This window comes from Acomys minous, assembly GCF_964271855.1.
Source record: "Acomys minous genome assembly, chromosome: 8".
Classification (NCBI taxonomy): domain Eukaryota; kingdom Metazoa; phylum Chordata; class Mammalia; order Rodentia; family Muridae; genus Acomys; species Acomys minous.
Window position 1 is genome coordinate 72,657,270 of NC_140489.1, and position 13,545 is coordinate 72,670,814.

The window sequence follows — 13,545 nt, forward strand, 5'->3', positions numbered from 1 at the left end:
ACACAGGTCCTCAGAAAGTTTCCTACCAGGCATCACACAGCTACCACACTCTCTTAAAACCCAGGGAGGAAGCAGATGCCAAGGAAAAAAACACTCACCCAACAGAGACAAAACCAGATTCCATCATCCAGAACCACAGTCACCCCAATCCCAGATACCTAGATGTCCGCAAAAAAAAACCACAACCAACAACGGCCAGGACAGCACATCTCCACTGCAGCCCAGAAACCATACCATAGCGGGCAGTTAATATTCCAAGATAGCTGAAGGCCAAGAAAAACTCTAAAACCAGCCTTATGAAGATGGTAGAGTTACTTAAAGAAGAAATTAATAAACCCCTTAAAGAATCCAGGAAGACACAAACAAACAGTTCAAGGAAATGAATACAACTGTTCAGGATCTGAAGATGGAAGTATCATTAATGAAGAGAACCCAAACTGAAGGAATGCTGGAAATGAAAAGTTTGGACATTGCAACAGGAGCTACAGGGGAAAATTTTACCCACAGAATATAGAGATGGAAGAAAGAATAGATATGATAGGAGAAATAGATACATCAGTAAAAGAAAATGTTAAATTTGACAATTTCTGCACACAAAACATGCAGGAAATCGGGAACATTAGGAAAAGTGTAAATCTAAGAATAATAAGAATAGAGGAGGGAGAAGAAACCCAGCTTAAAGGCCAAGAAAATTTCAGCAAAATCACAGAATATTTTCCTACCCTAAGAAGGAGATGCCTGTATAGGCACAAGAAGCTTACAGATACGAAATAGAGTGGACCAGAAAACCAAGTCCTTTTGGCACATAATAATCAAAACACCAAGAGTAACAGAACAACAACAACGATGACGACGATGACGATGACGACTATTTAAATTTGCAAGGGAAAAAGAGAAAGTAACAAAAAAGAACTGTTAGAATTACATCTGACTTCTTAATGAGACTCTGAAAGCTAGAAGGTCCTGGACTGATAAGCTGCAGACTCTAAGAGACCACAGATGCCATCCCAGAGTAGTATACCCAGCAAACCTCTCAAATACATAGATGGAGAAAATAAGACACTCCATGATAAAACCAAATTTAGGAAATAGTTATCTACAAATCCAGCCATACAGAGGGTGCTACAAGAAAAACTATAATTGGAGGAGGTCAACTACAAACAGGAATATACAGGGAATAAAGAATTCCAGATCAGTAAAATCAAAAGAAGAAAAAAAAAATGCACATGTGCGTGCTCATGGACATGTGTGCGCACACACACGCAAGCGTGCATGCGCACACACCACCACCACCATCAACATCCCCGTCAACAACATAATAATAGGAGTCAAACAATCACTGGTCGAGCTGGAGAGATGGCTCAGAGGTTAAGAGCACTGTCTGCTCTTCCAGAGGTCCTGAGTCCAATTCCCAGCGACCACAGGGTGGTTCATAACCATCTATAATGAGATCTGGTGCCATCTTCTGGCACGTAGGAGTACGTGCAGGCAGAATACTGTATATGTAACAAATAAATAAATCTTAAAAACAGAACAAAACAAAATCACTAGTCATTGATATCTCTCAGCATCAATGGTCTCAATTCCCCGACAGAAAGAGTAAGAGAATGGATGCAAAGATGAGAGTCACCCCTTGGTGCATCCAAGAAATACACCTCAACATCAAAGATAGGTTACAAGAAGACATTTCAAGCAAATGAAACTAAGAAGCATGCTGGTGTAGCCCTTTTAATATCTAAGAAAATAGACTTTACAACAAAAGTAATCAATAGAGTGGGGGAAGGACACTATATACTCACCAAAGGAAAAAATCCACCAATATGACATTTCAGTTCTTAACATCTATGCCCCAAACAAAAGGTACCCAAGTATGTAAAAGAAACAATACTATAGCTTAAGTCACATATTGACCCTCACACACAGATAGTGGGAGACTTCAATACCCACCTCTCACCAACATAAAGGTCATCTAGACAAAACTAAATAGGGGAATGCCAGAACTAACAGACATTATAAACTAAAATGGGTCTGACAGATATTTATAGAACATTTCACCCAAACACAAAAGAATATACCTTCTTCTCTGCACTTTATGAAACTTTCTCTGAAACTGACCACATACTTGGAAACAAACCAAGTCTTAAAAGAAACAAACAAACAAACAAACAAAAAAAAAGGAAACAACTCAGTACATACTATGTTAAAGATTAATGCTGATACCATCAACAACAGAAACAACAGAAAGCTTACAAATTCACAGAAAATGAACAACTCTCTAGAGAATGAAAAAATGAAAAATGAGTCAAGACAGAACTAAGAAAGACATTAAAGACTTTCTAGAACTGAATGAAAATGAATATACATCATAGTAAAACTTTATGAGAATAATGAAAACAGTTCTATGAGGCAAGTTCATAGCACCAAGTGCTTACCTAAAAAACAAAACAAAACAAAAAAAAAAAAAAAACACAACAACCTGGAGATATTGCTGGGTAGTGGTGGCACATTCCTTTAATCCCAGCACTTGGGAGGCAGAGGCAGGTGAATCTCTGTGAGTTTAAGACCAGCCTGGTCTACAGAGCGGGTTCAAAGACAGACAAGGCTACACAACAAAATCCTGCTTTCCAAGAACCCCCCTCCCCCTTCCCCCTCAAAATGAAGAGATCTCATATTACCAACTCAACAGCATACCTGAAAAGCCTAGGAAAAAAAGAAAAAAATCACACAAAAAGGAATAGCTGGTAAGAAATAATCGAATTCAGGGCTAAAACCAATAAAACAGAAACAAAGAGAACAGTACATAGAATCAATGAAACAAAAAATTGCTTCTTTGAGAAAAATCAACAAGATAGACAACCCCTTATCAAAACTAACTTAAAAAGAGAGAGAATATCCAAATTAACAAAATCAGAAATGAAAAGGAGAACAACATGAGAACAGATTCCTCCCAAAAAATCCAAAGAGTCATACTTTTAAAAAACCTGTACTTTATAAAATTCAAAAAAAAAATCTAAGAGAAATGGCTAATTTTCTCCAAATATACAACTTACCAAAGTGAAGTCAGGATCAGATAAACAATTTGAATAGATGTATAACCATTAGTGAAATAGAAGCAATCATTAAAAGTTTCTCAACCTGGAGATTTGATGGGGAGTGGCCTGGGGACAGACAATTTTAGCAGAGAATTCTACTAGACATTCATGAGTTAACACTAATACTCCTCAAATTATTCCACAATAGAAGCAGAAGGAACACTGCTAAATTCATTTGGAGGCCACAGTCACCCTGATACACAAATCACACAAAGACCTAACAAAGAAAAAGAATTACAGAGCAATTTCCCTTATGAACATAGATTCAAAAATAATAAAATACTTGCAAACCAAATCTATGGTCAAATAGGCTTCATCCTAGTGATGCACATGTGAATCAAAAAATGTAATTCACCATATAAAAAACTGAAAGAAAAATCCACATGATCATTTCGTTAGATGTAGAAAAGGCCCATGACAAAATCCAATACCTGTTCATGATAACACCCTCCATGATAAAAGTCCTGGAGAGATTAGGGATACAAGGGACATACCTAAACACAATAGAGGCAGTTTGCAGCAAGCCTACAGCTAACATCAGGTTAAGTGGAGAAAAACAAAATAATTCCACCAACATTGGTAACAAGAAAAGGTTGTCCACTTTTCCCATACCAGTTCAATATACAGTACTTTAAGTACTTTATAGCTAAAGCAATAAAGCAACTGAAGGAGAACAAGGGGATACAAATTGGAAAAGAAAAAATCAGACAGAAGATATGATAATATGCAAAAGTGACCCTAAAATGTCTATGGGGGAACTCCTACAGCTGATTAGCATTTTCAGCAAAGTGTAGCTGGATATAAAATTAACTCATAAAAATCAGTAGTCTTCCTATATTCAAATGACAAACCACCCAAGAAAGAAATCAGGGAAACAAACACCTTTCACAATTGTCTCAAATAATACAAAATGTGTTGAGGTAACTGTAACCAAGTAAGTGAAAGATCTGTATGACAAGAACCTCAAGTCCTTGAGGAAACAAACTGATATCAGAAGATGGAAAGATCCCCCATGCTCATGGATTAGTAAGATTAACATAGTAAAAACTGCCATCTTACCCAAAGCAATATACAGACTCAATGCAATTTCCATCAAAATTCCAACACATTCTTTACAGACCTTGAAAGAATCATTCTCAACTACACACACACACACACACACACACACACACACACACACACACACACACACACGATAGCTAACACAATCCTGAACAATAAAAGAACTGTGAAAAGTCTCAATCATTCTTGATCTCAAGTTATACTAGAAAGCTATAGTAATAAAAGCAGCATGGCAGTGTCATAAAAGCAGACATGTTGATCAACAGAATTGAAGAACCAGACATAAATACACACTTATATGGACAATTGATTTTCAATAAAGAAGCCAGAAATACATCCTGGGAAAAAAGACAACATCTTCAACAAATGGTGCTGGTTAAGCTGCATGTCTGCATTTGGTAGAATACAAATAGGTCCACACATGTCACTCTGCACAAAGACCTAAACATAAAACCAATACACTAAACCTGATAGTGGAGAAAGTGGGGAACAGCCTTGAACACACTGCCATAAAAGAAGACTTCCTGAACCAATAGCACAGGCACTAAGATCAACATTTTGTAAATGGGACCTCATAAAACCAAAAAGCTTCTGTAGGCACAGGATACCCTCATTTGGATAAAGCAGCAGAATATAGAATGAAAAAAGATTTTTACCAACTCCACATCTGATAAAAAGCTAATATCCAAAATAACACAAAACAACTCAAGAAACGAAATAACCCTACTTAAAAATAGGGCACAGACTTGAACAGATAATTCTCAATAGAGGAAGCTCAAATGGCTGCAAAACACTTTCAAGAAAAGTTCAATATCCTTAGCCATCAGGGAAATGCACATGAAAACTACTTTGAGATTCCATCTTATACCGGTCAAAACAGCTATGATCAATAATATGAGTGACAGCTCATGCTGGGGAGGATTTGGAGAAAGGAGAACATTCCTCCATTGCTGATGGGAGTGGAAACTAGCACAGACCCTATAAAAAGCACTATGGTAGTTCCTCAGAAAGATGGAGTCTATCTACTTCAAGATCCAGCTACATCATTCTTCATCATATACCCAAAGGATGCTTCACCCCACCTCAGGAACACTTGCTCAATCATGTTCATTGCTGCTCTATCCATAATAGCCGGAAATTGAAAATATTGTAGATGTCCCTCAACAGAAGAATAGAGAAAGAAAACATGGTACATTTAAACATTTACACAGTGGAGTATTACTATGCTGTTAAAAATATGACATCATAAAACTTTCAGGCAAATGAGTGGAACTAGAAAAAAACATCAATGTGTGCTTCTTTTTTAAACTTTATTTGTATATGATTGCTTTATCTGCCAAAGAGGGCATCAGATCACATTATGGATGGTTGTGAGCCATCATGTGGTTGCTAGGAATTGAACTCAGGACCTCTGGAAGAGCAGGCAGCGCTCTTAACCACTGAGTCATCTCTCCAGCACCAATATGTGCTTCTTAAAATGCAAATAATAAATAATCTGATGATTGGAAAAGTAGACTCAAAGTACATATATATCACCTATTACTATTTGTTTAACAAATCCATACAGCAAAACATCTAAATGGATAGATGCTATGAGGCTAGCAGATGGTGACACAGCATTATGATGTTTTTTGTTTTATTTGATTTGCATACACAGAAATGGTACAACTTAGCTGATTTGTGGTATTAAATTCTAACTCTTCTGGTATGCAGCTCAGTATGTAAAGGCACTTGTTCGATAAACCTGAAGATGTGAACTCAGAGTCCCCCAAACCTGTAAGACAGCTGAAAGGGTGGTATGTGCTTGAAATTGCAGTACTCTTATAGTGAGAGACAAAACAGGAGAATCCCCTAGAAGCTCACAGACCAGCTAGCCTGGAGTATGCAGTACAGTGACAATAACAAGAGAGAACCAGTCTCTAACAAAGTAGAGGGTGAGGACTGATAGGCAAAGTTATCTTCTGACTTCCCAATGTGTACCATGGCACATGTGCATTTTCACTTACAAACACATACAAATTATATATATATATATATATATATATATATATATATATATATATATATACACACACACACACACATACATACAGGCAGACACACACACATATACATATATATGAAAAAAATATATATGGGCTGGGAAGATGCTCAATGTCCATGAGCACTTTCTGCTATTCTAGAGAACCCAAGTTGGGCTCCCAGCACCCATATCAGGTGTCTCACAAGTGCCTGTAGCTCCCCAGCTCCAGGAGATCTGATCCCTGTTCTTGCCTCTGCAGGTACCAGCTCATACAGACACACATACATAAATAATTAAAATATGTTAATTATATTCATATGAACTATATATTTGTTAAAATATTTCTAATGCTAGTGTATTGGTAACAGACAATAATTCAACCAGTGAACCCCTCCATACTTGAGACCATTTTATGTGATGCAAAACAAAAACAAACAAACAAACCAAACTTAAAAAAATAAGGCCTTAGGAAAGCTCTCTCTAGTGAGTTGAGAAATAGACTCAGAGTATTACAAGATGTTCTTGCCAGCAACATTGCTCTGAAAGACAAGTACTGGTATCAATAATAAACACCATTCTCTTCTGCTTTCATAATCCCAAATGGCTTCTCTTGTTTCTTCAAGATATATTACATAGACTAAAGACTCAAGAAAATATGCACAGCTTAAAGAAAAATTATAAATACTAAAAGTATTTTCTTTTGAAATCTATTAGGCAAGAGAATGTTCTGGACTTCTGCATATCTGCATCTCTACTTGTTCCTCATCAGAACCTGGAGCACATCAAGTCACAAACACAAACTCATCCAATTCTTTAAGTGAACCTGGGCTACAGAATTAGGAATATGCTCTAGCCTCCCATCTCCAGCCTGACGTGGCCTCTTTACATCTGTGTAACTTTCTATGTGACATACTCCAAACCCAGCCCTGATATTCACTCCAGCTGTTCCCAGGTTTCTTCCGAGGACATTCTTGTCTTATAGAACCATCTCTTAATACAGCTCCCTTCCCTCAAATAATTGGCTCTTGAGTTATTCTGTTAGCATCCTGGGATTTCTGCTTAGCTCCACTATTGTTACGGCACTGACCACCCTTGAGGGCAGATGGCTTTCCTCTGGCTCTACAGGGAGCCATGGAGAGTGTACTTGTGGGCCAGCCATAATGGTCAGGTTAGTCCCACCAATCCTACTTGGCTTCCCCTGCCCACCAGCTCAGGGCACTAAAACCTCAGGATTCAAAGTATGAGACACATTCATTAGCTTCGTATAGCTAAACTGTATCACACTCAAGTATAAAACATAACCATCAGTAGGAACAATACTGTGAGTACAAAAAATATTTGAATATATTCTTACAAGAATAGGGAGGGAGAGGAAGGGATGGATGGATGGAGGGAGGGAGAGAGAGAGAGGGAGAGAGAGAGAGAGACAGAGACAGAGACAGAGACAGACAGACAGACAGACAGAGACAGACAGACAGACAGACAGACAGTATATTTTGTCCATCAAATAAGGAAATCAACTCTTGGTAGCACTTTAATACAAGACAAAGAAATTCTTATCACATATCTTTTATTGTTCTTCAAGGCTTTCAGCATGCATAATTAATATATAATATAAACATTGCACATCTGAAAACCAAAAGTAGGCAACAATTACAAGTATCAGGCACTGCTACATACTTCACATATACATTTCTCTCATAACAATCGCATGATGTAGAATATTGTGACTAAGGCACTTATATGATTTGCCTAATGCTACCGTAATACTTAGGGCCAGCACCAGGATGGGAACAAAGCTTGTACTCATAACAACTACACAACACTGCCTTTCTCCACTTGTCAGTGAAAACAACGTAAATTTCGGATTGCTTTTTTGACAAATATGGACTGTCTGGTTAGAAAGAAAAAACATCACTGTTTCCAAAAGCTTAATGTGTGGCAGACACAATGGCAGCGGGCTCCAAGAGGAGTGTGTAACTAAAATGATCTCGCGAGGAGTAAGACTTTGAGTCTTACAGTGAAATTGCTAGTGTAAGTTTCAAAACCTGTGGTACAAAGGAGATTGTGGGAGCTGGCGGTTAGGCGGGCCAAACAGACAAGAGCAGAGGGAGAGGGCACATGGGCCTGTAACAAAACAAAAGATGTTTATTTGATGGCAAGGACTCTAGGAGAGAAACAGAATTTGATTATAGAGATACATAGAAAAAAATGTTCTAGAAGGTAGGTTTTAGGATAGGGGCAGGTGACAGATGACCCTTTTAGCCCAAAAGGCTATACACGCTCCTACTAGGAGGTGCAGAGCTCAGAGTTCACTCATTAGGGAGTGAGGATAACAGTTAGCTCTCTTCTGTAATGCATGAAATGTACAGACATTGCTCAGTCAGGTAGGAGAAGAGCCTATACTGAGAGACGATTGTCTAACCAGAGTGTGAACAGAAGAAAGCAAACAGGAAGCACCAGCCACCACTTTAGAAAAGGCTAAGAGTAGGTCAGTCTATAACGTGAGGTCAGTAGAGCTGGTTACTGAACTGGAAATGCATCAGAGTCAGATGGTGGGGGGCGGGTTCCTATGTCTGCAAATCTGAGTAGAGCAGTACAGTCAGGGGGCTGGCTTTTCCTTACAGTGAAGTTTAGTTGCACCCTAAAAGTGTGGATTATTGCAACCTATACTGGGCTTTGGCAGAAGTCATGTCTTCATCTTCTAACTCCAAGTAGGAGTGGAGCAAGACGGTGTGGATGCAAGGATGAGACGCGAGCCTCATTGGCGAACGTGTGCTGTTGTGGGACACACTGACGCAGCCGATATACAACCCATGTTCTGAAGGACAGCCGGGGGTAGATCTGTTAGCGAAGACTTTACCTAGCTGTTCTTTTAGGGAAACAAAGCTTCCGGAGTCTGCTACTAGACTGGGGGAACAAAAGCATGCTGCTGGCATAGTAATAGCCTGCGAGCCACACAAATCATCTTCAAACATGTTAATTTATTATTAGGATAGAGACAAGAATTAGTTTTTGACCACATTTGGGTCTGAAGTCTGATCTTATGAGAGAGAGGGGGTCCTTGGCACTCTTAAGCATCTGAAGTAGCACAGGTGGCCTCTATCTTTGAGACTATACTTCCTGCTTACAGTGCAAACCAGTTGGTATAGCTGTGGTAAACAGGGCCTTATGTCCTGGGCTACCTGCTGACCATAACCTATATCTTGTGCCTACAAACCACAGTAGTCAGTCCTGAAAGTCTTCCAGAATGGCAGTATCTGTAAATACCTAAGACCTGTGGCGGGGAGATCCACACGTATAATTTATTCAGAGAAAATTTTGCCAGTGAATTCCCAGTATGTTAATCAGATTAAGGGTCTAGAGCTTAGGGTTGTAGAGAAATGAACTGAAACTGTGGAAAGAGAGTCAACTTGAAATTCTGTAATACCAGCTAATGAAAACCATATTTAAATAATTTTTAATGACAAAATATCTTCTTGTGGAGACTTTTTCAACAGGATCAGTCACTGCTAATATCATTACTATACACCTATTACATTTCTAATATTTTCCCATATTTCAATTCAGTATTAAAAATACAACCAGGAAAGCAGCACTGGCCCTTTTTTGAAGGCCTCACATAACAGGCCACTGTATGCACAGTCAATACTGGTGTCAACGCTGTGATAAAGACCACCGGATACCAGCTGTGCTGGGACAGGAAGGAACGCTTTATTGGGAAGGGGGAATTTAGGTGCAACTGTAAAGCAACAAGAAGGTTACAAATCAGGCAAGGGATGGAAGAAGCAATGCAGATGAGATCAAGAGGCAGTGGTGGGGAGGCATATGCAGGAACAACTGGCAGACATCTTAATACCATGTGGGCTCTGGGTAGAGCCAGGAACAGCCGAACATTGGTGGAGAATTTATTGTGAAACTCACAAAAACCTTTCTGTTAACAGTACTGTATTGCCTCGCTAGATTTACTGTTAATGTGTTATTGTTTATGTAACTGGTTATAATGTAAGGAGACTTGGGTGAACAGTATATGGATATATTCCCACTCTTTTGTGACTCTAAAACAACTGCTAAAAAGACAAGTAGATACATCGTAGTGTGGCTGGACCATGGAACCCAGGCGTCTTAAAGAAGAAGAAGAAGAAGATCTCAGTAGCTAGGCAGAGTTGAACGTGACTGTAATATCTCCTTCTTGAGACGCTGTGGCAAGAAGAATGTGTTTTGAGGCCAACCTAAGGCAGTTTAGCAAAGACTCTTTCCAAATGTAAAAGGGGAAGCTAGGGGTAGAGCTCATGGTACAGTGATTGCTCAGAAAAGAGGACTTTTTACCCCTAGGGTCTGTAGCCCCTGAGTGAGCAGCAGACATGGTGGAAGCAGATGTGACTGGTGATATCTTAACCAACTGCTGAGCCTCAGGAGGGGGACAGTGAGTGAAGACCCGTTTTTACATGAGATGGGAAGGGAAGAGGAAAACCGTGCCTCCCTAAAGAATGGAGAAAAAATGCTGTGCTATGTTTACATCCTGAACGAACAGCACTAGAACAGGAAGCAGTCATAGAGCAGGAGGAAGAGAGGACACAGGAAGAAAGGCCTGACGCAGCAGGTGGAATTGGCTTTGCAGAGAAGGCACCTTGCCTCATCCTTTAAGACAGGAAGCAGGAAGAACAAGGGGAGTGCAGATAAGGGTTCAGGTGGTGGGGAGAAGGCACAGGAAGTGAGGGGAGCTCCTGTCAGGCATCTTTTGTTTTCTCCAGTAGGCTAAAAGGAGCTGTGGGCTCGTGACCCTCACCAGCAGGAGGAGTATTTTGGAGAAAATTCCATGCTTGTTTAATCGATACATTTTATTCTGTATTTCATTTTGTGAGTATTCTCAAATAACTTCTGTGAATTCCTGCTTTCTGAATTTTCATGTTATGTCTATATCAGGATACTTTGTTCCAAGTTTTTTTTAGAATTGTTACTTAAAATAAAAGCAAAGGTTGTCATAACAAAGCACAGATAAAAACATAAAGAGTGATGTCTAACTTAACAACTTATTAACTTATTTCCTCTGAGGATATATAAAGATTTATAAAGTGTTCATATCTGAAGTACTTATAAAACTACTTTGGTTTATTTAATCCCCTCACAATAGAAAGGACTTTGAGATTAACACCCATATTCATGCAAATCAATTTATTTGTAAATTAAGATGAATAGTAAGTCATTTAAAAAATATGTTACAGGGTTGAGAAGCTCAGTGGCTTAGCACTGTCTTTACATGTGCCTAACCTGTAAGAAACAGATTTTACACACACACACACACACACACACACACACACACACACACACACCCCATATATATATAAACACATATGTGTGTATAAACACATGTACAATATATATGTATATATATGTGTCTATGTAATGTGACATAGAAAACAGAGAACTTAAAAATAATGCTTACAGAATGACAGTGTCCTTGCTTATAACCCTTTAAAAAAAAAAAACACAGGACCTTACTATGTAGACCAGGATGACCTTGAACTCAGAAACCTGCCTGCCATCTGCCTTCTGCATGCTGGAATTAAAGATATATACCATGCCTAATCTACAACCTTATTTTCAAGGGAGTTCTTTTTCAGTTTTTTTCCCCTCACTTTTTTAAAGTTAGAAGACATGCAGTACAAAATTGTGTCCTGCTTTTGACAGCCTATCACCAATAGGGATCATTGGTACCTTATGCACGATGAGCTCGTGTGTGCCATCTGGAAGAGTCCTCCCATCCTCTTGCATCAGGGGCACAAAAGAGAAACCGAACAACTTCTTCTCTCCTTTCTCCTTTGCTGTAAAGGAGAATAATGACTTGTTTACTGAAGTACATGTTCATCTTACACACAAAGCATGAGCAGCAACAACTGTAGCCCTGTGCCATGCACATGCCAGGCCCTCACACAGTGGAGAGCAGCTTTTGTGGTAGATACCTACACTATACTCACACCTCCTAAACTTTAGGTTACATTCGCTGCCCAGATGTTTTCACAGGATTAGATATCTGAAATTACGTTCTAAAAAATTGTCTGGACTGCCTTTTTCTCCTCACATCTTCCACCAGGGGTAGAATTCTCACCCGTTTATTTATTTATATTTCAAATAGTATCTGGATCTCAACAAATAAATGCTTAGTGAAAAGAAGGACGGCTGTGAGGAGCAGTGCTTTGTCAGTGGGCCTCTAAGAGAGAACGGTCAAGCTCTACCCTGGTCCGTGTGTGAGGACAGCCACCCCGGAAAGCTGCTTCCTAGACCTCTGCCAAGGCTCCTGTGGGCTGCCATCTCCTGTGGGCTGACTGTAGTGCTCTGCAAACCAGAGATGAGGTGGAGACTTTGCAGAGAGCAGACACCTAATTAAGGACAACTTTGATGCTGAGTGTTTGCGCCGTTATTTATAGGAAAGGAAACGGAGATCAAGGATGGTAAGCAGCTTGTTCTAGATCTTTCTCTTTTTTTTTTTTTTTTTTTTTTTTTTTTTTCAGGTCATAAGACATGTTTATTTATTTTTTTTAATTAATTTATTCATATTACATCTTGATTGTTAGCCCTTCCCCTGTTTCCTCCCATTCCTCCCTCCCTCCCACTTCCCCCCTTCTCCCCTCCCCTATGTCTGTGATTGAGGGAGACTTCTTCCCCCTATGTATGCTCTAAGATTATTGAGTCTCTTCTTGGTAACTTGCTATCCTTCTTCTGAGTGCCACCAGGCCTCCCCATCCAGGGGACATGGTCAGAAAAGGGGCACCAGAGTTCACGTGAGAATCAGATCTCACTCTCCACTCAACAGTGGAGAATATCGTGTTCGTCGGCTAGGTCTTGGTAGGGGTTCGAAGTTTACTGCCTATTTCTCCTTGGCTGGTGCTTTAGTTTGAGGAGGACCCCAGGACCCAGATCTGCCTGTCATACACTCCTTCACTGCTGGTGGGAATGCAAACTAGTACAACCACTTTGGAAAGCTATCTGGCGTTTTCTCAGAAAAATGGGAATAGGGCTTCCTCAAGACCCAGCTATCCCACTCCTTGGAATATACCCAGAGGATGTACTACCACACAACAGGGACATATGCTCAACCATGTTCATAGCTGCTTTATACACAATAGCCAGAACATGGAAACAGCCTAAGTGTCCCTCAGTAGAAGAATGGACTAAGAAACTATGGTACATTTACACTATGGAGTATTACTCAGCTATTAAAAACGAGGAATTCCCGAAATTTGTGGACAAATGGATTGACCTAGAAATTATCATAATGAGTGAGTTCACCCAGAAGCAAAAAGAGACAAACGGTATATACTCACTTATATCAAAACACTAGTCCAAGGGATACGTCCCATGAAAAAC

General features: G+C 39.5%; 1 protein-coding gene across 4 annotated transcripts in view; it reads right to left on the minus strand.

Moving 5' to 3' along the window:
- Positions 1-13,545, minus strand: part of DOCK4 (dedicator of cytokinesis 4) — a 421,713-nt gene that overhangs the window by 133,829 nt on the left and 274,339 nt on the right. For all 4 annotated transcript variants that reach the window (XM_084791186.1, XM_084791187.1, XM_084791188.1 and 1 more), the window contains exon 16: positions 11,896-12,002. In XM_084791186.1, the coding sequence (XP_084647312.1) occupies positions 11,896-12,002 (107 nt within the window). The remainder of the gene's footprint in view (positions 1-11,895; positions 12,003-13,545) is intronic.